Below are 26914 nucleotides of genomic sequence, written 5' to 3' on the forward strand. Positions count from 1 at the left end.
AATCTCATTATAATGAAACTAATAATGCCCTTGGCATATATTAGTCAGCTATGATCTTGAACTTAGGTGGTCACGTGTACCCCAAACACATGTAACTGATTTGACCCAATACCAGGTTTTGTTTTTTTTTTTTTTTTTTTTTTTTTTTAACCATAACAGCCACCCATAAACTTAGTAGATTAAAACCACAAGCATTATTAAGCTGGTCTTGGCTGGGCTCACTCATGAGTGTGTGGTCAGCTGCTGGGTTAGGTAAGTGGCTCTGCTTCTGGGGATGGGCTTGTCCCTCAGCTGGGACAATTCATCTCTGCTCTACACGGTCACATGACCTTGAGCTAGTGACCTAACCTCTCTGATCCTCTCTGCTGGATCATTCTCATTAAAACACAAATACGTTGTTATTTCTCTCACTCCCAAACACTGCACTTTCATTTCCAGCTATCCCACTCTCAGCTCATTTTTATAACAAAACTCTTTCAAAAAGGAGTCTATACTCACTGTCTTCAATTCCAATCTTCCTGTTCTTGCTAAAATCTACTGCAAAGGGCTTTAGCCCATGCCACTCTGCTCAAACTGCTCTTGTCAAGGTCACCAGTAACCTTTGCATTGCTCAATCCAACGATCCATTCATTCCCCATCCTCATCTTACCTGACCCATCAGCAGCATTTGACATGTATCATCACCCCTTTCTCCTAGAAACACTTCCTTTATCTGGCTTCCAGGCAGCATGTACACCTGGTTGTCCTCCTACCTCACTAGTTTCTCCTTCCAGGTCTCCTTTGCTGGCTCCTTCTCATCTTCCTGATCTCTCTCTTTTTTTTTTTTTTTTGCGGTACGCGGGCCTCTCACTGCCGTGGCCTCTCCCGCTGCGGAGCACAGGCTCCTGACGCGCAGGCTCAGTGGCCACGGCTCACGGGCCCAGCCGCTCCGCAGCACGTGGGATCCTCCCGGACCGGAGCACGAACCCGGGTCGCCTGCATCGGCAGGCAGACTCCCAACCACTGCGCCACCAGGGAAGCCCTCTTCCTGATCTCTTAATATCAGAGTTCCTCCAAGCTCAGTCCTTGCCTTTTCCCCTCCCCTTCATCTTCCCTCCCCTCTTCTCTTGTCTGTACTGACTTCCTTGATCCCATCAGGTCTCCTAGTTTTAAGTATCATCAATAACTCCAAATTTATATCTTCATCCTGGACCTCTACCCAAAATTCAGACATTTATATCCAGCTGCCTACCAGATATCTCCACTTGGATGTTATATAATCCTTTTGTTGTTGCAACAAATTATCACAAACCCAGTGGCTTGAAACAACACAAATTCATTACCTTACATTTCTGGAGGTCAGAAGTCCAACATGGGTCTCGCTGGTCTACAGTCAAGGTGTCAGCAGGGTGGCAGTTCTTTCTAGAGGCTGTAAGGAGAGAATCCATTATCTTGCATTTTCCAACTTTTAGAGGCTGCTCGCATTCCTTTGCCCATGGCCATTTCTGTCTTCAAAGCCAACAATGGCCAGTCAAATCTTTCTCACATTGTATCACTCTGACACTGACTCCTCTGCCTTCCTCTTCCACATTTAAGGACTTGTGATTACATTGAGTCCACCTGGATAATGCTAGCTTAAGGTCAGCTAATTAGCAACATTAATTCCATCTGCTACCTTAACTCCTCTTTGCCATGTAACCAAACATAGTCACGGGTTCCATGAATTAGGATCTGGATGACCCCTTTGGGGGAGCCATTGTCCTGCCTGCCACAGATGTCTTGTCATCATGTCAAACCTAACATATAGAAACTGAACTCCTGATTGTAGCAATCCTGCTCTTCTCTAAGTCTCCCCCAATGTCAGTCAATACCAACCTCACCCTTCCAGTAAGTCAGGCCAAAAAGTTTGGAGTCATTCTTACTCTTCTTTCTATCTCATATCCAATCTATTAGCAAATCCTAGGGATTCCACCTTCAGAATATTCTCAGAATCTGATGATTCTCACCACCTCCAGTGCAGCTACACTGGTTCAACCCCCTCTCATTACTCTCCATGTTATTGTTAATAGTCTCCAGAACCCCCAGCTTATTATAATTGTCTCCTATCTCATCTCTCTGGTTCCTGCCCTAACCTACCAGCACCCCATCTACTGCCTGCCCACACACAGTCTATTCTTAATATAACATCCAGATGATATTTTTACAGCACAAGTCAGATCATATAATTTCTCTGCTCAAAACCTTCCAAAGGCTTCTCAGCTCCATAAAATTTAATGTCTGCAAAGCCCACGGAATCCAGCTATTTTTCTGACCTCTTCTATTCCTCCTCAGAATACTCGCTTCACTCCATCCACGAGGGCCTCCCTGCTTTGTCTGCTACACTCCAGGTACCTCCTTGGGGCTTTTGCACTTGGCAATTTACTCTTTGTGGCATGATCTTCTCCCAGGGGTTTACCGGGTCTCTCTTTATCTCCCTCAATCTTTTGTTCAAAAGTCACCTTCTCAGTGAGGCTTTCACTGTCCATCATCCTTAACTTTAAGCTGCACATCCACACATGCACACAAACATACACAGAACCCTTTCCTTCTTTAATGCTTTACTTTTTTTTGGTATCACTTACCACTTTCTAACTTACTATATAATTTATACATTTATAGTGGTTTTTTTTTCCTCTTACCACTAGATGGTAAATTCCATGAAGTCAGGGATGCTTTGATGTATTCCTAATTCTTAAGCCAGTATCAGATCATAGTAGAGACTCAATAAATATTAGTTGAATAAATGACTCTGCCTTAGTTTCTTTATCAGTAAAATGGAAACGATGGGAATAGTAACTACATCATAGGGTTATTAGGAGAATTAAATAAGTTAATATATGAAAAGTGCTTATCCCAGAGCCTGGCACAGAGAAAGCACTAAATATGTGTTTATCTTATAATCTCTCTACAGTTTATACTGGTTCTTCTTTTGTTATTCAATGAGCAACCAAACACTATCACTCAAGACATGACAACAAAGGAGTTTCTCAGTTTTCCTGGATATCTCCCATGTCTACAGGAGGGTCTTGGTGCTCTGGCCATGTGTCAACCCTGTGCCTGTGAGGTGGGAGAGCCGAGTTCAGGACATTTGTCCACCACAGAACTCCTGGCTCCATGTAATATAAAATGGCGAAAGCTCTCCTAGAGATCTCCATCTCAATGCTAAGACCCAGCATCCACTCAACAACAAGCAAGCTACAATGCAGGACACCCTATGCCAATCAACTAGCAAGACAGGAACACAACCTCACCCATTAGCAGAGAGGCTGCCTAAAATCATAATAAGGTCACAGGCATCCCAAAACACACCACCGGATGCGGTCCTGCCCACCAGAAAGACAATATCCAGCCTCATCCACCAGAACATGGGCAGCAGTCCCCTCCACCAGGAAGCCTACACAACCCATTGAACCAACCTTAGGCACTGGAGGCAGACACCAAAAACAACAGGAACTATGAACCTGCAGCCTGTGAAAAGGAAACCCCAAACACAGTAAGTTAAGCAAAATGAAAAGACAGAAAAGACACAGCAGATGAAGGAGCAAGGTAAAAACCCAGCAGACAAAACAAATGAAGAAGAAATAGGCAGTCTATCTGAAAAAGAATTCAGAGTAATGATAGTAAAGTTAATCCAAAATCTTGGAAATAGAATGGAGAAAGCACAAGAAACGTTTAACAAGAACCTAGAAGAATTAAAGAGCAAACAAACTATGATGAACAACACAATAAATGAAATTTTAAATTCTCTACAAGGAATCAATAGCAGAATAACTGAGGCAAAAGAACGGATAAGTGACCTGTAAGATAAAATAGTAGAAATAACTACTGCAGAGCAGAATAAAGAGAAAAGAATGAAAAGAACTCAGGACAGTCTTGGAGACCTCTGGGACAACATTAAACACACCAATTTGAATTATAGGGGTCCCAGAAGAAGAAGAAAAAAATAAAGGGACTGAGAAAATATTTGAAGAGATTATAGTTGAAAACTTCCCTAATATGGGAAAGGAAATAGTTAATCAAGTCCAGGAAGTACAGAGAGTCCCATGCAGGATACATCCAAGGAGAAACATGCCAAGACACATATTAATCAAACTATCAAAAATTAAATACAAAGAAAACATATTAAAAGCAGCAAGGGAAAAACAACAAATAACATACAAGGGAATCCCCATAAGGTTAACAGCTGATCTTTCAGCAGAAACTCTGCAAGCCAGAAGGGAGTAGCAGAACATATTTAAAGTGATGAAAAGGAAAAACCTACAACCAAGATTACTCTACCCAGCAAGAATCTCATTCAGATTCAACAGAGAAATTAAAACCTTTACAGACAAGCAAAAGCTTAGAAAATTCAGCCCCACCAAACCAGCTTTACAACAAATGCTAAAGGAACTTCTCTAGGCAGGAAACACAAGAGAAGGAAAAGACCTAAAATTACAAACCCAAAACAATAAAGAAAATGGTAATAGGAACATACATATCGATAATTACCTTAAATGTAAATGGATTAAATGATCTAACCAAAAGACATAGACTGGATGAATGGATACAAAAACAAGACCCATACATATGCTGTCTACAAGAGACCCACTTCACACCTAGGGACACATACAGACTGAAAGTGAGGGGATGGAAAAGGATATTCCATGCAAATGGAAATCAAAAGAAAACTGGAGTAGCAATTCTCATATCAGGCAAAATAGACTTTAAAATAAAGACTATTACAAGAGACAAAGAAGGACACTACATAATGATCAAGGGATCAATCCAAGAAGAAGATATAATAAGTGTAAATATTTATGCATGCAACATAGGAGCACCTCAATACATAAGACAAATGCTAACAGCCATAAAAGGGGAAATCGACAGTAATACAATCATAGTAGGGGACTTAAACATCCCACTTTCACCAGTGGACAGATCATCCAAAATGAAAATAAATAAGGAAACACAAGCTTTAAATGATACATTTAACAAGATGGACTTAATTGATATTTATAGGACATTCCATCCAAAAACAACAGAATACACTTTCTTCTCAAGTGCTCATGGAAAACTCTCCAGGACAGATCATATCTTGGGTCACAAATCAAGCCTTGGTAAATTTAAGAAAATTAAAATCATACCAAGTATCTTTTCTGACCACAACACTATGAGACTAGATATCAATTACAGGAAAAAGCTGTAAAAAATACAAACACATGGAGGATAAACAATACACTACTTAATAACGAAGTGATCACTGAAGAAATCAAAGAGGAAATCAAAAAATACTTAGAAACAAATGACAATGGAGACACAACAACCCAAAACCCATGGGATGCAGCAAAAGCAGTTCTAAGAGGGAAGTTTATAGTGATACAATCCTACCTTAAGAAACAAGAAACATCTCAAATAAACAACCTAACCTTACACCTAAAGCAATTAGAGAAAGAAGAACAAAAAAACCCCCAAAGTTAGCAGAAGGAAAGAAATCATAAAGATCAGATCAGAAATAAATGAAAAAGAAATGTAGGAAACAAGAGCAAAGATCAATAAAACTAAAAATTGGTTCTTTGAGAAGATAAAAAAAATTAATAAACCAATAGCCAGACTCATCAAGAAAAAAAGGGAGAAGACTCAAATCAATAGAATTAGAAATGAAAAAGGAGAAGTAACAACTGCCACTGCAGAAATACAAAGGATCCTGAGAGATTACTACAAGCAACTCTATGCCAATAAAATGGACAACCTGGAAAAAATGGACAAATTCTTAGAAAAGAATAACATTCCAAGACTGAACCAGGAAGAAATAGAAAATATAAACAGACCAATCAAAAGAACTGAAATTGGGACTGTGATTAAAAATCTTCCAACAAACTAAAGTCCAGGACCAGATGGCTTCACAGGTGAATTCTATCAAAGATTTAGAGAACAGCTAATTCCTATCCTTCTCAACTCTTCCAAAATATAGCAGAGGGAGGAACACTCCAAACTCATTCTATGAGGCCACCATCACCCTGATACCAAAACCAGACAAAGATGTCACAAAGAAAGAAAACTACAGGCCAATATCACTGATGATATTGAACATAGATGCAAAAATCCTCAACAAAATACTAGCAATCAGAATCCAACAGCACATTAAATGGATTATACACCATGATCAACTGGGGTTTATCCCAGGAATGCCAGGATTCTTCAATATACACAAATCAATCAATGTGATACACCATATTAACAAATCGAAGGAGAAAAACCATATGATTATCTCAATAGATGCAGAGAAAGCTTTCGACAAAATTCAACACCCATTTATGATAAAAACCTTCCAGAAAGTAGGCATAGAGGGAACCTACCTCAACATAATAAAGGCCATATATGACAAACCCACAGCCAGCATCGTCCTCAATGGTGAAAAACTGAAACCGTTTCCTCTAAGATCAGGAACAAGACAAGGTTCTCCACTCTCACCACTATTACTCAACATAGTTTTGGAAGTTTTAGCCACAGCAATCAGAGAAGAAAAACATACAAAAGGAATCCAAATCAGAAAAGAAAAAGTAAAGCTGTCATTGTTTGCAGATGACATGATACTATTCATAGAAGATCCTAAAGATGCTACCAGAAAACTACTAGAGCTAATCAATGAATTTGGTAAAGTAGCAGGATACAAAATTAATGTACAGAAATCTCTGGCATTCCTATACACTAATGATGAAAATTATGAAAGAGAAATTAAGGAAACACTCCCATTTACCATTGCAACAAAAAGAATAAAAACCTAGAAATAAACCTACCTAAGGAGACAAAAGACCTTTATGCAGAAACTATAAGACACTGATGAAAGAAATTAAAGATGATACAGATGGAGATTTATACCTTGTTCTTGGATTGGAAGAATCAACATTGTGAAAATGACGATACTACCCAAAGCAATCTACATATTCAATGCAATCCCTATCAAACTACCAATGGCATTTTTCACAGAACTAGAACAAAAAATTTCACAATTTTTATGGAAACACAAAAGACCCCAAATAGAAAAAGCAATCTTGAGAAAGAAAAATGGAGCTGGAGGAATCAGGCTCCCTTACTTCAGATTATACTACAAAGCCACAGTAATCAAGACAGTATAGTACTGGCAGAAAAACAGAAATATAGATCAATGGAACAGGAGAGAAAGCCCAGAGATAAACCCACACACATAGGGTCACCTTATCTTTGATAAAGGAGGCAAGAATATACAATGGAGAAAAGACAGCCTCTTCAATAAGTGGTGCTGGGAAAACTGGACAACTACATGTAAAAAATGAAATTAGAACACTCCCTAACACCATACACAAAAATAAACTCAAAATGGATTAAAGACCTAAATGTAAGGCAGGACACTATCAAACTCTTAGAGGAAAACATAGGCAGAACACACTATGACATAAATCACAGCAAGATCCTTTTTGACCCACCTCCTAGAGAAATGGAAATAAAAACAAAAATAAACAAATGGGACCTAATGAAACTTAAAAGCTTTTGCACAGCAAAGGAAACCATAAACAAGATGAAAAGCCAACCCTCAGAATGGGAGAAAATATTTGCAAATGATCAACTGCCAAAGATTAATCTCCAAAATTTACAAGCAGCTCATGCAGCTCAATATCAAAGAAACAAACAACCCATCCAACAATGGGTAGAAGACCTAAATAGACATTTCTCCAAAGAAGATATACAGATTGCCAACAAACACATGAAAGGATGCTCAACGTCACTAATCATTAGAGAAATGCAAATCAAAACTACAATGAGATATATCATCTCACACTGGTCAGAATGGCCATCATCAAAAAATCTACAAACAATAAATGCTGGAGAGGGTGTGGAGAAAGGGAACCCTCTTGCACTGTTGGTGGAAATGTAAATTGATACAGCCACTGTGGAGAACAGTATGGAGGTTCTTTAAAAAACTACAAATAGAACTACCTTACAACCCAGCAATCCCACTACTGGGCATATACCCTGAGAAAACCATAATTCAAAAAGTGTCATGTACCACAATGTTCATTGCAGCTCTATTTACAATAGCCAGGAGATGGAAGCAACCTAAGTGTCCATCGACAGATGAATGGATAAAGAAGATGTGGCACATATATACAATGGAATATTACTCAGCCATGAAAAGAAATGAAATTGAGTTATTTGTAGTGAGGTTGATGGACCTAGAGACTGTCATACAGAGTGAAGTAAGTCAGAAGGAGAAAAACAAATACTGTATGCTAACACATATATAGGGAATCTTAAAAAAAAAAAGGTTCTGAAGAACATGGGGCAGGACAGAAATAAAGAGGCAGACATAGAGAATGGACTTGAGGACATGGGGAGGGGGAAGGGTAAGCTGGGACGAAGTGAGAGAGTGGCATGGACTTATATATACAACCAAATGTAAAACAGATAGCTAGTGGGAAGCAGACGCATAGCATAGGGAGATCAGCTCAGTGCTTTGTGATCACCTAGAGGGGTGGGATAGGGAGGGTGGGAGGGAGGGAGATGCAAGAGGGAAGAGATATGGGGATACATGTATATGTATAGCTGATTCACTTTGTTATAAAGCAGAAACTAACACACCATTGTAAAGCAATTGTACTCCAATAAAGATGTTAAAAAACATGTAAATAAATAAATTAGTTCCAGAAAAAAATAAAAATTAATAAATAAAATTTAAAAAAAAAAGACTTGACAACAGTAATACATTGAGATACATTGTGTCCTAACAATGAAGATGTATGTAAATACTTGGTCTTTTATATAATTTAACAGAGCCCTCAGCAAGTTAGGATCTTGCATTAGTTACTACTGGACTCTCTAGGTGTTTCTATGGAGGACAGAATGTTCATTATTCTTATTTTTCTTTTGGTGCATAAATGGTAACAGAGACAAAGGAATTACACTTTAGGCTCTCATCTGTTCAGAACTAACCACAAAGGACCAAACCACAAACAGCTGACATAGATTAACTCAATCCTCTTGACTGCCATGGTTCCACATTCTTTGGTCATTAGTCGGATTAGGTGATGACCTTCAAGCCTAGAACTGGCACCATACATTCCCAGTCTGGATACTGGCACAGTCTGCAGACCATATTAATCTTGTTTCAAAATGTCAATATTCCAGCATTCAGAGCATTTGGAGCTGTGCAAATGTCCTTCCATAATACATTAGAAAATAAAATTATAATTGGTTTTATTCCTTTATTCCCTTGTGGCATCTTACCAAACTAAACCCCAGAGTTTCCAGCAGCAAACTTACTCCATTTTCTTGTCAGTGAGGCTGAAAAGAGTTATTATCTGGAAGCAGAAACTCAATGTAGAGCCAAACCTCAAACTTACACATCCATGAAAATTAAAGTCTCTCCTGACAAGGTAGGTCAAACATCACCGATGTGTGGCTATTGGGCGGTCAGTCTTATTCACTCCCTAATAAATAAATATGAAGCAGCCAAAAAATAAGTTTTATAATAAATAGGATCATAGTTTTCTGTCTGTCTTTCTTAAACATTACCTCTGATATTTAATTCCATTACTTCAGACCGAACTCTATGACATTTGACTCTTAACAACACACTTTAACACCGGGTTGTGAAGACTGCTGTGTGTGATTGCACCGATAATTCATTGCACGTGGTTATCTAGCTAAGGGGGCAAGTGAGGCTGAAAGATATTTGGTTTTATTTTTAATTCCAAAGCTTGATTGTAAGTTCAGGCATACCTCATTTTATTGCACTTTGCAGATACTGTGATGTTCACAAATTGAAAGTTTGTGACAACCCCGAAATGAGCAAGTTTATTGGTACAATTTTTCCAACAGCATTTGCTCACTTTGCGTCTCTGTGTCACATTTTGGTAATTCTCACAATATTTCAAAATTTTTCATTATTGCTATATCTATTATAGTGATCTGTGATCAGTGATCATTGATGTTACTATTGCAAAAAGATTACGACTCTCTGAAGGCTCAGATGATGATTAGCTGTCTTTAGCAATAAAGTATTTTAAGATTAAGGTATGCACATTATTTAGACTTAATGTTATTGCACACTTAAGAGGCTACGATATAGTGTAAACATAACTTTTACATGCAGTGGGAAACCAAAAAATTTGTGTGCCTCACTTTATTGCAATATTAACTTTATTGTGGTGGTCTGGACCCAAACCTGCAATATCTTTGAGGTATGCCTGTATTAAGGATAAAGCCCAGAAGACTCAGAGCAGAAGTGCATGGCAGAAACCACAGAACTGGGAAGAATAGATGATAATGTCTCGGAGGACATAGGATGACAGCAAGACATACACTACCAATACCTAGATCATTCATAAGACCCTTCCAGAAATTTAGATCAGGCCTGGTGAGAAGGGGAGAGATGGAGAAGAAAGTGGAAAGGAAAACCCTGAATGTGGCAATTTATCTAAAGAAAATCAAATTTTCAAAAATGACTGAGTTATAATGATTTAGTAAGACTCTGTTTTTGCAATCTGCTAAACAGAAATTGGGGACTTTAGATCCAAACTCAGTTTTTAAGCATTTTTTGAAAACCTGAATATGTACACAGCTGAGTAATAAGTCTGGGACTATCAAATTTACACCCAGCACATTAGCATTTATTACGTTTCTATAGCATTGTTGTCAGTACACAAAGAGCCTGAAACACATTAATGCATTTAGTCGTTCCAGGGAAATGAGTAGTCTGAGAGGATGGCTGTATATTTTCTGTTTGCCTCTCCAGATCCTTACCCCCCTTGCTCTGTGGAAAGAGAGGCTGACTGATATGAACCAGATCAACTAGACACCTTAACCTCCTGCTTCTTGGTGGGTTTGGCCAATAGGAGAGCTGTGGAAAGTGAGATTGGGGTCCTTATTCCCCTGGTTCCCTTTATGTCATATTGCCATGGATAGTCTTAATCCCTCTAGTGAAGGTGATAGGCCCCTGTTAGGCAGCCCTTCCCATTTGCTGCTGTTTTGGACTAAATATCTGTGTTTCCCCCCAAATTCGTTTATTGAAGTCCTAACCCCCAAAGTGATAGTATTTGGAAGTGGTGCCCGTAGGGAGTAATTATGTTTAGATGAGGTCATGAAGGTGGAGTGCCCTTGATGGAATTATCTTCCTTATAAGAAAAGGAAGAGAGACCAGAGCTTGCTCTCTCTCTCTCTGCCACGTGAGGACACAGTGAGAAGGCAGCTGTGTGCAAGCCAGGAATCAAGCCCTCACCAGGAACCCAATCTGCCAGCACCTTGATCTTGGACTTCCCAGCCTCCAGAACAGTGGGAAACAAATGTCTGTTGTTTAAGCCACCCAGTCCATGGTATTTTGTTATAGCAGCCCCAGCAGTCTAAGACAGCTATCATCCCAGAGTTCCAAGAACCATGGCCTCTGTGAATGCCTCAGGCACAGGGAAGGTAGGGGCCCCCTGATATTGCTGGTTTGGAAGTGCTGCACTATGCCTTATGGTTTCCATGAAGCCTGCTCACAATTTTGCAAATCACCACTTTCTAGTGACCCAGTTGGAGTCTGCCATCTCTTTCCTGCTAGGACACTCACTGATGTACATGTATTTCCTAAGCAGAGACTGGGGACTACTTCTCAGCAGGCATTTCCTCATCTTTGGGTTAAATGATTTTTAATGCTCTTTCAACTCTGAGAATCTTTCTGTGCTGCTTACAGTTACACTACTAAAAACATTCATTATGTCTTTATTCACTTGTACATGGAATAGCAACATTTTCCTGTAAATACTCTTTACATTCTGTTGAGCAAAACCATTTTGCCTATCCTCCAGAAGCTGTTATTCTGTGATCCCTGCATTCAATTTAAAAGAAAAAGGAATAAAGAAAATGCACCTGACAGTCCAACGTAGTGCTGGAGGGCAGCCATCAATCGGGAGTCCCTAGGGATGCAGCCCCGGAGTGCAAGGCCTCTCTGCTTGGGATGGCTAGTTTCCTAATTAGAGATGGGACTCAGAACCCAAGAATGCTGCTCACCAGATGAGGAAGGATCCTGTCCACAAACTCAGCCAGTTGCAGGGCTCAAACCTCTTGTTTGGACATACAAGTTAATGCTCCTGAAAGCATTTCCTGTGTATTCAGCTCCCCTGTTAAGACGGAGTCTGAAAACTCTATGGTAAAATATAGTGGAAAAAAATAACCCTCAACTCTTTCACAAATGATGTTTTATTTGATCGAATGACTTCTGCTTCACCTCTCTTTCCCTTTAATCTTACACACACACACACACACACACACACACACACACACACACACACACACTCCACACTCCTGACAAACACCATTTTCAGTACAGTGCTTCTCAAACCATCTGAGTGAAGAACCAGTTTTTCTTTTCCCTATGCATCGTGAACTCACACTTTTATAAACCACAACACAAAAGAATATCTAGTAAAATAGAATAAAAAGACACACAAAATACAAGCCAAGTTTTCTATTCTTAGTTTCAAAATATATAAAATTACTCTGACATATTGCTTTAAAAGTTTCTAAATGCTCCCTCTCAATGCAATACTTAGTTCCTTATGGACTGTGTTTAAAAATGATTAAAGAAGACAATTTAGGTGTTACAAACATCCTTTATTTAACACTTCATGAAGCAGACAGTCTCCACTTGGAGAACTGCAAAACAGGGTGGAAGGCAGGATGTTTTGATAAGATAGGAAATAAAGAACAAGAAAAAGAAAAATAGAAAATATCTGATGGCTGAAGCCACATAGTCAACCTTGTTTGGGGTAAGAAGGAGCAAGGAAATAAGTATGGAACCCAGATTTGGCTTAGCGTTTGGGGTTGGCTGACTGGATATCCTGCATTTCTGATGAAGCAGGGCATTTACAGGGACATGAAAGTTATCTAAGTTTTAGTTTGCTGACGTGACCCCCAGGGCGGAGGCGGCTCCATCTTGTGTCTAGAAATTTATCTCAACAACTGGTAACAAATACTTTGCTATTTGGTAACTGGCCATGGCCCACACTTCAAATAGCATTGACTTAGATGCATAGAGATTCATCTATGTAGTGTGTTGCATATATACAGAAATTTATTATTTATTATTTCTATATATACACATCACACTACACAGACAAGATTATCCTTCCGATCCTCAATTACTTGTATCTTTAAAATAAAGCAAATAAAGGATTTCCCTGGCAGTCCAGTGGTTAATACTCCCCACTTCCAATACAGGGGGCACAGGCTCAATCCCTGGTTGGGGAACTAAGATCCCACATACTGCGTGGTGTGGCCAAAAATAAAATAAAATAACATAAAGCAAATCATTATTAATAATCTTTAAGGAGTCAAGATTTTTGTTTGAAAAGGTTTTTTTGCTTCTTATTTTTTTCCACTCATAAATATTCAAAAAAATGCCAGTCTTCCAATGGACTCTTGGGTCCAAATAAAAATATATTGGTGACCCCAAATAAATACCTGGGAATATTGATCTCTAATACCCAATGTTTGTGTTTTCAATGTGTTTCTGTTACCTGAAAACCGGATTCGCCTCTTGGTGGGTGTTGAGCCAAAAGACACAACCAAGCAGAAGAGCAGGAAAGGAAGGATTGATCACTTACAGCAAGTAGAGAACACTGGGGGTCTTTCCCAAAGCAGTGTCTCCTTGAACAGCAAAACTGGGGAAGTTTTACGCTAAGGGTACATGCATATTCATGAAGGGGGTTGGGAGGTGTATGCATATTCGTGAAGGGGCTTGAGCAGAAGGTAATTCAGTATAGAATTGGGGCAAAGGTTGCCAGAGTCCAAGCCTCAGTTGATTGAATTCAGAAAAGGGTCAGAAAAGGTCAACATCTTCATTCCTTAGGTTCTGACCCGTCTGGGGTCATAGCATGTAGCTACCATCCTCCACCTGGGTGGGGACCTTAGTTCTTGCAGAATTTAAAAGATATGTATCAGATTATATATATCCCTTAAGGAAGAACTAGGACTCTGTTTTAAAGCTGAAGTATTGTTAGCTGACGACTTTTCCTTTGTTCCTGCATTCCCTCACTGCCCTTAAGGTCATTAATTACTGAGACAGATTCAAGGGCAAGCACTGTGGCCAGGCTTAGATCACAGAATAGCTTAGGCCAAAAAAGACTTCTCTTCTGTCAAGAAAGCAACGCCTGGTTCTCCTCTGGGTGAAACCAGGCAGGACCCTGTAGCGTCCTCCCAGGTACCAATCCTTTGCATGTCCCCCATCTCTTATTTGTAAGAAAGAGGCTTCAGCCTCCTAGTCCCTCCCTGAGTCCCAAAGGGCAGATTCAAACAGTTGCTCTCAGAAAAGTGAGGGAATTCAGAAACAAAGGATGAGCAATCAAGAAACAATAGTGCAGTGATAAAGCAGGGTCCTGGTTCCTCCTCAAGGGATGTACATAACAATATCTTTTGAGTTCTTCTGCAGGAAATAAGGCCCCCACCCAGGTGGAAGATGGTAACTTCAGGCAGACCACCCTGTTACCTCACCACCAACCAATCAGAAGAAAGTCTGCACACAGTGGAAGATAACAAAGACTCTGACACCCTCCCCATACGGTTAACTGTGATTAGCTTCCCCTTTCTCCCTTAATAAACTCTCAGGGTCAAGTAGAATCTTCAGAGTTGGCTCTTAGATGTAAGTCCACCTTCTCCCCAGGTTCCTGGCCTCCTGAATAAAGGAAACTTTCCTTTCGAACCAACCCTTGTCTCTCAAATACTGGCTTTCGAGTGGCAAGCGGCTGAACCTGAGATCAGTAACACAGGGACCTCCTGCAACCCTATATGCTTACATTTCTCGTTAAGAACATTTTTATTCTTAAATGAAATCTTGTAAGACAGATGCTGTGACATTACAGTTTATTGCCACAAAAAAGCATGAGCTATCAGGAAACGACTGCATTTCTCAAACACCTATGTCTCAGTGCTGCATGTGAGGACATGGAAAAAGTATGCCCAAGAGAGGTGAAGAAATCAGTGCTTACGAGTGCAAGGATCTGCAAATGTGCAAAATGCAAATTCATTTATTAAAAACATGTGAGCACAATGAGCAAACTTTTACTTGTTTTAAAAATCCCCTCATCTGACATTGCGTTTATTCTACCTAAATTTTAGGATAAATATAAAATCATAGCAGAAGCCTACCCAAGGAAAAGCAAGTGCATATCATTAAGGAATAAGTCTTGGAAAAAACTGTGAAATTAAAGCTCGAAGGCTGTAGGCATTTATTCTCCTCACTCCCTTAGAATTCTGGAGACTATGCATTCTATTTCCATAAAATGTGTTTAGTGTTTTAACATTTCCACCAATTACACCAAGCAGTCTAATTTGACCTCTATGTAACAGGAAGACTTTCTTGGTGTTTTCATAACTTTATTACTATACAACATGAAAAAAAAATGTTATGGGTTGTGGAATGTTGCCTGCCATATCAGTAAATAAAGGATGTTGTGGCCACCAAGCCATCAGCACTGCAGCTGCCCCAACTATGCACCCTGATGGGGATTCAGGATGTCGAAAAACAGGATACTGGCCCTAGATACCTAAAGTGCATATCAAAGGAATGATTTCAGTGAGCCCAGACTCTTGCATCTTCCCATACACAGAAAAGTGCCAAATTCATTAACTTGAGATGTCTGGTTTTCTTTAACTAACAGTAATCGTTTGATGTTCTGATTACCTGGTTTCTGGGACAGAAACTCCTATATATCCTGGCTCTGCCCTTACCTCTTCAGAGCTGTCCCTCAGAACTACCTGAGAGGCTGCCTTCCAGGCTTGAGTCCTTAGAAATTTTGCCGAATAAAACATAATCCTCAATTTTTAGGTTGTACGTTTGCTTTCAGTTGACAGGGTGATTCCTTTTTTTTTTTTTCTTTTTAAATTTTTTGAAGTATAGTTGGTTTACAATGTTTTGTTAGTTTCAGGTGTACAGCAAACTGAATCAGTTATACATATACATATATCCACTCTTTTCTTTTTTTAGATTCTTTTCCCACATAGGCCATTACAGAGTACTGAGTAGAGTTCCCTGTGCTGTACAGCAGGTTCTTATTAGTTATCTAATACATAGTAGTGTGTATATGTCAATCCCAATCTCCCAGTTTATCCCTCCCACACCATCGCCTGGTAACCATAAGTTTGTTTTGACAGGGTGATTCTTGATTGACTCCTAGATTGGAAAAAAGCCCCAAACCGAAAAACTAATGACTTTATCCCTCCCTTTGTAGGGGAGCAGAATTTGCCACCCTAAAATATATCTCTTTGGCATATTAATTGTTTTAAGGTGGTTATTTTCTGAGAAATAGTAGGCGTGGGAAGGGTTCTGAAAACAAAGTAGGAGTCGCCCTTCTGTAAGAAATATTTACATTTGTAAGGGAAGTCTCTATTTGTAAGTGTGTCTCCCTCTTTGTACCTGGAAGAGGAAAGCTCTAGAAACTCTTATCAGTGGAAAAGGGGAAAAGGCAGGACTTAAAGCTGCATCATAATCATTCTTGTTCACTGTGCTTTTCCTGGTAACTTCCTGGTAACTGACTCTCCCCGCCCTCAACAACTTTTGTCCTTAGCTGAAGGTGGTATTTACGGTGAGGCCTTCAGCCATTTGGGGGAGTTACTCAGTTTTCCTGGGCCTCTCTCATATACACATGTTGTTAAACTTTGTTCGATTTTCTCCTGTTAATCTGTCTCATGTCAATTTAATTCTTAGACCAGCCAGAAGAACATAGAAGGGAAGAAGGAAAATGTCTTCCTCCCCGACACCTTCACCCTACAAATGCACACGTACACGTGCTCCTGCCAAACATTGGGTTTTTTTTTTTTTCGTGGTACGCGGGCCTCTCACTGTTGTGGCCTCTCCCGTCGCGGAGCACAGGCTCCGGACGCGCAGGCTCAGCGGCCATGGCTCACGGGCCCAGCTGCTCCGAGGCATGTGGGATCTTCCCGGACCGGGGCACAAACCTGCGTCGCCTGCATAGGCAGGCGGACTCTCAACCACTGCGCCACCAGGGAAGCCCCAAACATTGTTTTAAGGACAGTGCTTCTCAAACTATCTGAGGTGAAGAACCAGTTTTTCTTTTCTCAATCCATCATGAACTCAGATTTTATAAACTACAACAAAACAGAATAACTAGACAAATGGAAAAAAAGACATGCATAATGGGACTTCCCTGGCAGTCCAGTGGTTAAGACTCCATGCTTCCACTTCAGGGGGCACAGTTCCATCCCTGGTTGGGGAACTAAAATCCCGCATGCCACACGGTGTGGCCAAAACAAACCAAAGAAACAAAAAGACGGCAAGCAAAATGCCTCAATAGGGACTTCCTGGTGGTGCAGTGGTTAAGAATCCACCTGCCAATGCAAGGGACACAGGTTTAATCCCTGGTCCAGGAAGATGTCACATGTCACGGAGCAACTAAGCCCGCGTGCCACAACTACTGAGCCCACGTGCTGCAACTACTGAAGCCCGCACGCCTAGAGCCTGCGCCCCGCAACAAGAGAAGCCATCGCAATGAGAAGCCTGTGCACCACAATGAAGAGTAGTCCCCGCTTGCTGCAACTAGAGAAAGCCCGCACGCAGCAACAAAGACCCAACGCAGCCAAAAATAAATAAATAAATTAAAAAAAAAAAAAAAAAAGACAACCCTCAGCATGGGAAAAAAATATTAAAAAAAAAAATTCCTGTTAGTCACCAGCTTCTGTTAACACTATGGGGCACAGTTCAGCATTAAAAAAAAAAAAAGTGCATTGATACAGATAGAAAAATAGATAGATAGATGATAGAAAGGAAAGAAAGAGAGGAAGGAAGGAAGGGAGGAAGTAGGGGAGGAGGGCAGGCAAGCCAATGTGGCAAAATGTTGATAATGTGCATATTTAAGCAGACCTCTTCCTATCCCTGCACGGCCTGGGTGCAAATGAAGACTCCTATACCATGTGCGCAGATATTTAAAGTTATAAGGCGAACTCACAAGTAATAAATATGTTCTATCTTTTACTTTACCAGTATGTATTCATAATGACCTAGAAGCCAAGTTCAGATTTAGAATTCACAAACTCCTACAAGTTAGAACATGGCACTGTAAAGAGAGCCAACCCCTAGTCTCCTGGCCTGCAGCCAGTCCCCTTCCTCCCCACCACGCCCCAGGTCCATCTTGCACCATAAGGGGCCTTATGCATATGCATGTGTGACACCTCAGTTCATGCATTCAAGCACCATCTGTGAGGTGGCAGAATATGCCACCCCCAAAATTTGCCACATTGGCATAAGGATTATTTTGAGCTGGAGGCAATTGAGAAGAAGCAGATAGAAAATAAGCTCCCTATCCTTCCTCTATTTGCCTGAAAGCAGGACATAAATTTTCAAAGGTGTCCCTCTTCTCCTCTCTACCAGGAAGAACAAAAGTTAATCACCAGAGATAACTTTAGATCCTATATACCTGGAGATGGCACCACAGGAATCTACATAACAAACTTTACTAACCAGCTTTTATCTGCCATTAGTTTCCTATATATTTGCCTTCCCATTATTTGCTGTCCCTAGAGACTCAAGGTCCTTTTCCTTTATCTCATCACTTCTATAAAAATGTATCGTTCCTAAAAAAAAAAATAAAATAAAATAAAATAAATTTATCGTTCCAGGGCTTCCCTGGTGGCGCAGTGGTTGAGAATCCGCCTGCCGATGCAGGGGACACGGGTTCGTGCCCCGGTCTGGGAGGATCCCACATGCCGTGGAGCCGCTGGGCCCGTGAGCCATGGCCACTGAGCCTGCGCGTCTGGAGCCTGTGCTCCGCAATGGGAGAGGCCATAGCAGTGAGAGGCCCGAGTACCACAAAAAAAAAAAAAAAAAAAAAAAATTTATCGTTCCTTTGCTAAGATACTATATAAACTCAAGTTCTAACTAAATCTTTGGATTATTCATTTTTCCCTAGATACCTCCCATGTATGCAGGAAGTATACTTACTAATAAACTTGTTTTATTTTCTCTTATTAATCTGTCTTTTGTTGTGGGGGTCATAGCCAAGGACTTAGAAGGGTAGCAGGAAACTATTTTTCCTCCCCTCTACATCCACATCACAGCTCCTCACTCCCACAGACAGCTGTTTCTTGGCCCAAGGGGTGTGCATAGTGGATGTGACCTAACATCAGGAAAGCATATCCCAAAATAAATGAAAGTAGCAGGAATTCCAGGGTCTGGGATACCTGAAGCATATGGAATAAAAGTGAGGGTCTGGAGGGTGGGAGACGAGCTCCAGATGGGGTGCCTTTTGACCTAGAACACTCCTCATCTCTTGGTGAGGAGTGAGGCTGAGGGAATAAAGAGGCCTCCAAAGTGTGGGGCAGAACTGGATCTAGGTGAAGGGATATGTATTTTCAGTGAACTTATTTTCTCAGTTTTTAACATTGTGGCAAATGTTCCCCCCACTTTTCTAAAAACACATTTGAGATGATTCGGGAAAAACAATTTTGTATCCTGTTCTTTTTACGTATCATTCTAACAATTATAGGGGAGAAGTTTTTAGCCAAGACTCCTGGAATAAAAGGGAGATTAACAAGAGAAAAACCAAAGAAGTTTATTAATATGTATACCTCATGTATACATGGGAGATACCCAGGAGAAAATGAGTAACTCTTCAAGGTAGCTTAGAATTCAGGCTTAATTACCATTCTAATGGGGAAAGGGGAGGAGGAATGTAAGCCTCTCATGGGAGAATAAATGATTTTTAGAAAAGATACATTCTTAGAAGAATAGATGGGAGGTAGGATAGTTGGTGACAGAGTTTGGGGGTGGTGTTGACTTCTAGTATTTTCGGTGATAACAGTCAATTTTCCCTGGTTGATGAAACTCCTGGGAAGGGGATCTATGACAGTTGAGTTACCTTTGGAGGTTCCATCTTCAGGCAGATAAGGAGAGTTCAGAGAAAGCCCTCCTTATATTTACTGTTTTTCCAGTGTCTACAGCTCAAAATAATCAATATACCAAAGTGGTATATTTTGAGGTAGCATGTCCTGAACTCAGTGTCAGTGTCTACTTGGAATTTCCAATTGACAAAACTCAGGCATGTGGTTACATCTGACTTCTAAGAGAGCTCAGAAATGCAGTCTGACAGTTTGCTCAGGAAAAGACGGAAATAATATGACTCAACCTATCCAAACTCTTCCATATACTAACAGAGTAGATATCTGGAGGTTGTACAAGTAATTTATGGTTTCAGCTTGACAGTGGATGTAAGCAGGAGGCCTCTAGGGGTCTTTGTGTCCTGGAGAACTCCAAGAACCTCAACTTGGCTCAGTGTGGCCACGGATCTCTTAGAAGTCTCCTTCAGTCTCCAACCTCCATACATTCCTAAGAGATGGAAAACTCTTCTGAGGAGTCTGCACTGCTACCCATCCCTTCCAAATGTACTTCATGAAATCAGTTCCGTTAGACCTAGTGTTTTAGCCAATTTGGTGGGAATCACTGTATATGTCTCCAGGACTGTCACATATTCACTCAATTCTTCATTAATTCCAAAACATGATGGAGGAGTCCATTATTGTCTTCCTAAGGAGAGCCTTAGTGAAATCAGGTGGATTTCAGAGCGTCCTCTCTGGCTAGGAAAACCCTTGGGTAAGCCCTTTGCATTCCCTCATCATCACCTCAGCAACCATCACTTAACAGGCATCCAATATTATGTATGTTAGATCAAACTAGATTGAATTGCTTTCAGGTTTGACAAGTCATTTTATTGTGTGGCTCTGTAACATTTTAATTGAAATTTTTATTGCAATAATTATAGATTCACATGCAGGTGTGAGTAATAATACAGAGAGTCTCTTGTGCACTCTTCCTAGTTTTTCCCAATGGTAACATTTTGCAAAGCTATAGTGTAAATCACAGCCAGGAAGGACACTGACTTGAATGCAATCCATCAATCTATTCTCCTCATCCTGGGTCCTTAACCCCTAGCAACCACCAATCTGTCCTCCATTTATAAAATTTTATCTTTCAAAAATGTTATATAAATAGAATCATATAGTATATAACCTTTTGGGGTTTTAATTTTTTTTCCCTCAGGGTAATTCCCTGGCGATTCATACAAGTTTTTGATTATATTAATAATTTGTTCCCTTATTTATTGCTGAGTAGTACATTATGGTATGTATAAACCAGTTTGTTTACTCACCTTTTGAAGGACATCTGGACTGACTACAGTTTTTAGCTATTACAAATAAAGCTGCTATAAACATCCATGTACAGGTTTCTTCCATTTTTTATAGTTCTACTTTTTAGAGGAATATTGTGACTGAACCAATCTATTTAGTCTCATACCCTGAAAAGTCCTGGTGCCCTTAATAACTACCTCCATTCTCACTTTTTTTTCAGCACCACCCTGGCATATAGCTTCACCTCTGAACACTGCTGGCTTTACCTTCTTCATATGTCTTCTGTTGCCAGAAATTTATTCAGGAGTCCAAATTTACTCTGTGCCTAATACTCTTGGACTTGAATCTTAGATCTACTTTCTCTTTCTAGCCACCTTTTTGTAGATCTTGAAAATTTTTTGTCTTACCCACTCTAACCCTCAGTTCCTGTGGACCCCCAAGGTCCTTACCCTGGGCTAGTTCTCCCCAGGGGAGAACATTTACCTCACATTTACTATGCAGAAATTTCCACTCTAGCCTATACATGGACACTCAGGAGACACCACTTCGCAACTGGAAGCAATACTGTCCCTTTCATGTGAGGTTACCATGTGCCCTCAGCAGACACTGAATCTGCTGGTGCCTTGATCTTAAGACTTCACAGCCTCCAGAACGGTGAGAAATAAATGTTTGTTGTTTATAAGCCATCCGATTTATGGTATTTTCTTATAGCTGCCTGAATGGACTAACACATCAAGAAAGAAGAGAAAGGAAAGGAATGGACTTGGACCTTTCTTCTATAGCCCAGAGCTGCAGAGCTGATCTAAGCCACTCGAGGTCATTCCCTAGAAATCAACAATTACATTCTTCTAGGACATGGCCATCAGTAATCTATCATCCCAGGAGAAGACATTTGTGGTTTCTGCACTACTTTTCCTGAATTCCAAATAATAGCTTCCATCAGACCAAATCAAGAAGGGAAGAAATTCACTTTGTAGAAGGGTATAAGTTTCTATTCTAAGTCATTTTTCACCTTATGCTCAAAGGACTTTCACTGGAAATGGGGTTTCTCTAATGTTTCTGAGAGAACATCTGGAAAGATAATTCAAAACTGAGACTGTCAAAATATCACTGCCAAAGTGTGCATCATTTTGGACAGGGTTTTAATTCACTGTAGTCGGCCTGTGCCCCTGGGAGCTGAGCTTTGTGCTCGAAGTCATAATAAGATTACCTGCCTTTCTCAGTCCCTATGTTATCAATCAATCCTGTGGTTGATGAAGTTACATAAAATAATCATATAAGCCTCTGATGCAATGATGATGATGACAAAAAAGCAGTGAAATAAAATAGGGCCGGCACAAATTAATCCCCCTGTGTAAAAGTTAAAGCTAGAGAAGTTGTAAACTTAAGACATTGTCATTAAATATCAGGGTTTATCATTTATACCCGAACACTGGATTATAGCCATTCTATAAGGCAAATATTTCAAGAATCTCAGGTTTAAAGTTATCTTGAACGTTATTAGTTGCAGAGATAATAAACTGACCATGGGCCAAATGTGCAGACATGTTGTGTGTCCCACAGTGTTTCCCACCCTGCCCCCCATGGAACTGGATAGAACATTTAAAAATCAGGAGGTCGGGGGCTTCCCTGATGGCGCAGTGGTTGGGAGTCCGCCTGCCGATGCAGGGCACACGGGTTCGTGCCCCGGTCCAGGAGGATCCCACATGCCGCGGAGCTGCTGAGCCCATGAGCCATGGCCGCTGAGCCTGCGCGTCCGGAGTCTGTGCTCCGCAATGGGAGGGGCCACGACAGTGAGAGACCCGCGTTCCGCGAAAAAAAAAAAAAAAAAAAATCAGGAGGTCATACAAATGAGAATTCCCAGCTTTCTTGAAAAATAGAAAAATTTCTCAACACAGTACCCAAATTCCTGCATGGAAACTCTTGGTGCTGAATAATAACTGATTGTGCTCTGGACGGAATATTCACAGACCCCATTACTCCCTATTATATCTCCAACCTACGGGCCAAAAGCCTGCTACTGTTTATCACAATGCTGTAACTATTTCACCTGGAGGTAAGGGAGAAGTGAAGTACTTCTTCCACTTGGCCTCTTTTTTTTTTTGCGCTACGCGGGCCTCTCACTGTTGGGGCCCCTCCCATTGCGGAGCACAGACTCCGGACGCGCAGGCTCAGCGGCCATGGCTCACGGGCCCAGCTGCTCCGCGGCATGTGGGATCTTCCCGGACCGGGGCACGAACCAGTGTCCCCTGAACCGGCAGGCGGACTCTCAACCACTGCGCCACCAGGGAAGCCCTGGCCTCTTCTTTTGGCCTAGCCTCTGTAGGCATCTGAATGTGGGAGTCTGATCTGGCTGACAGCCTCCTCCCTACTTGATGCTTGGGTCCTCAAATAACCTCTTCAATCTATGTATAGTCATAGGGAATTCACCCTCCCTGAGGCAGCCAACTCCATCTTTAGTCAGCTCTGAACATTAGAAAGTTCTTAATATTGAACAGAAATGTATCTTCCTATAGTCTTCACTAGTCCTAGTGCAATTTCTGGAGCCACACACCATACAGAACACTAACAAATACCAAATAATGCAATGAATTTTGCAAAGCACTTAGCCCACAGCCTGGCATGTAGTAGGTGCTCAGTAAGTGTTGGTTTCCTTCTCTGCTCCATTTTTATTTTTTATTTAATTTTTAAATAATATTTATTTATTTTATTTCAGTTTTTGGCTGCGTCGGGTCTCAGTTGTGGCACGCAGGCTCTTTTGTTGTGGTGCGGGACTTCTCTTTAGTTGTGGCACATGGGCTCCAGAGTGTGTGGGCTCAGTAGTTGCAGCTCGTGGGCTTAGTTGCCCACCGCCCCATCCCCCGGCATGTGGGATCTTAGTTCCCCAACCAGGGATTGAACCCAAGTCTCCTGCATTGGAAGGTGTATTCTTAACCTCTGACCACTAGGGAAGTCCCTCTCTGCTCCATTTTTAAATTGAACAACTATTTGACAACATTTGTTGAGTGCCTACTATGTGTCAGGCACTCTACTGGGAGCCAACAATAAAAAGATGAATAGGGCTTCCCTGGTGGCGCAGTGGTTGAGAGTCCGCCTGCCGATGCAGGGGACAAGAGTTCGTGCCCTGGTCCGGGAAGATCCCACATGCCGAGGAGCGGCTGGGCCCGTGAGCCATGGCCGCTGAGCCTGCGCGTCCGGAGCCTGTGCTCCACAACGGGAGAGGCCACAACAGTGAGAGGCCCGCGTACAGCAAAAAAAAAAAAAGATGAATAAAACACAGTCCCTGAATCCTAGAAACTAACAACCTAGTAGGCTGAGATTGATCTGTGTGCATTCTTTTACAAAGCTGGGTTAGAAATATGTAAAGGACTCCCAAATTAGAGTAGGACATTCTACTTGATTTCTGTGGGGAAGTAGGGTTGTCCACGTGTGTAGTTTGAAAATTATTTCTCTAGTACCTAAAGGCTGGCGTGTACTTTGGGAGCAAAATCACATTGCCTCTGCCTCAGTGACAATATATAGTAAATTTGGCTTTGTATAGGAGGATTAAATACCTAAGGAGTCTTAGTGTCAGTTGGAACATGCCTTCACTAATACTTTCATTTAAAAATCTTAGAATATATGATAATTCTGAGATAGTAAGCACAGTGAGCTATAGGATCAAAGAGAGTGGACATCTGACCCATTTTTGGTTATTTACAAATAACATCGTAGAAAATTATAAGGGTGTTGAGGCGATAGGGCAGGGAGATATGAAGACATCCTCCCCAGAACTTAGGGTCTGTAGGTAATACTCAGGTTAGTGGTCTCCTCATTGTGCCCTTGTGCCCCCCCACCCAAACCCTACTTCCTCTCAGTAGGTGTTTAGAGAGTGGCTTCAATTTGTGAATTCTGCAACTAGATAATGTTTAAGATAACGTGCCTTAAGGGGGGAATTCTGAAAAGTAGATGGGATTAGAAGTTTTCTAAATATATATTGAAGAAACTCTGACACCAAAAGCACAAGCAACAAAAGCAAAAATCAACAAGTGGGACTACATTAAACTAAAATGTTTCTGCACAGCAAAGGAAAAAAAAAATCAACAAAATGGAAAGACAACCTAAGTAATGAGGGGAAAGATTTGCAAACCATATTTCTTAAAAGAGATTAATATCCAAAATATATAAAGAACTCACACAACTTATAACAAGTAAACAATTTGATTAAAAAATGGGCAGAGAAATTTAATAGACATTTCTTCCAAAGAACATCCAAATGGCCAACAAGTACACAGAAAAATGCTCAATATTACTGATCATCATGGAAATGCCAATGAAAACTACAATGAGATATCATCTCACATCTGTTAGAATGGCTAGTCAACAAGACAAGAGATAAGAAGGATATGGAGAAAATGGGCACTGTTGGTGGAAATGTAAACTGGTTGAGCCACTACAGAAAGCAGTATGGAGGTTCCTCAAAAAATTAAACATAGAACCACCATATGGACCAGCAGCCCCCCTTTTGGGTATATATTCAAAGGAAATGAAAACAGGATATTGAAAAGATATCTGCCCTCCCATGTTTATTGCAGCATTATTCACAATAGGCAAGATATAGAAACAAACTAAGAGTCTGTCAATGGATGAATGGATAAAGAAGATGTGGGGACTTCCCTAGTCCAGTGGTTAGGACTCTGTGCTCTCACTGCCGAGGGCCTGGGTTCAATCCCTGGTCAGGGAACAAAAATCTCATAAGCTGTGCACGCAGCCAAAACAAACAAACAAACAAAAATGTGGTATACATATAATGAAATATTATTCAGCTATGAGAAAGAAGGAAATTTTGTCATTTTTCAGCAACATGGATGGACCTTGGGGGCATTATGCTAAGTGAGCTAAGTCAGACAGAGAAAGATAAATACTGTATATCACTAAAATGTGGATTCCAAAGAAGCCAAAATCATACAAACAGAGAGTAGAAGGGATGTTACCAGGGGCTGAGGGTGGGGGAAATGGTGAGATGTTGTTTAAGGGGACAAACTTGCAACTAGAAGATGAATAAGTTCTGGAGATTTAATGCACAATATTGTAATTACAGTCAGCAGTGCTACATTACATACTTCAAAGTTGCTAAGAGACTAGATTTTAAATGTTCTCAATATGTTAATCATGTGACTATGGAGGTGTTAGCTAAGCTAAGGGGGTAATCAATTTGAAATATACGAATGTAGTAAATCAAGGCAGTTGTACACCTTAAACTTACACAATGTTGTATGTCAACTATATTTCAACAGAAAGGAAGGAAGGAAAGAAGGGAGGAAGGAAGGAATTAACTGCACCCAAGGCAGTTTCCTAGAGTGGCCACCTGCAAGGCCACCAGTCCTGGACCTGCTAGGCTGTTGAAGCCCATTCATGAACAGGTAGAACACCTTCAAAGGAACAGTGTCAGACATGGGAGCAGGGCTGGATCGCGTGTCTGCATACTCACTCATGTCTCTTGCACGCCACATTTCCATCCCTGATATCTATACCATATAAAAATTGGGTCAGCCCTTCAACTTAAAATTCAAGGTCAGAGACTTGCTAGTTTTGATTGTTTTTATTCTGTATCCCTTTGGGGTGGATAAACTGGGGTGGATAAAGCTTTGTATTGATATTTGGACCATTAAAAAACATTTCTCTCAGATCCTTTTTGGAATATTTATTATTTTAAGAGTCAGGATCAAATTATTAATAAGATCGATGCCCTCAAAGTGAACACAATTTTTTTGCCATCCCTAAATAA

The 26914-nt window shown here is 40.6% G+C and overlaps 1 protein-coding gene across 2 annotated transcripts in view; it reads right to left on the bottom strand.

Moving 5' to 3' along the window:
* Positions 1-1328: 1328 nt before the first annotated feature.
* Positions 1329-26914, bottom strand: part of BBS10 (Bardet-Biedl syndrome 10) — a 94678-nt gene continuing 69092 nt past the window's right edge. For both annotated transcript variants that reach the window (XR_010835678.1, XM_067008313.1), the window contains one exon: positions 1329-1408. Coding sequence is in view for 1 of the 2 variants with exons in the window: in XM_067008313.1 (XP_066864414.1) it covers positions 1402-1408 (7 nt within the window). In the remaining variant the exon portion in view is untranslated. The remainder of the gene's footprint in view (positions 1409-26914) is intronic.

The sequence above is a fragment of the Kogia breviceps genome, chromosome 12, assembly GCF_026419965.1.
Source record: "Kogia breviceps isolate mKogBre1 chromosome 12, mKogBre1 haplotype 1, whole genome shotgun sequence".
Taxonomy (NCBI): Eukaryota; Metazoa; Chordata; class Mammalia; order Artiodactyla; family Physeteridae; genus Kogia; species Kogia breviceps.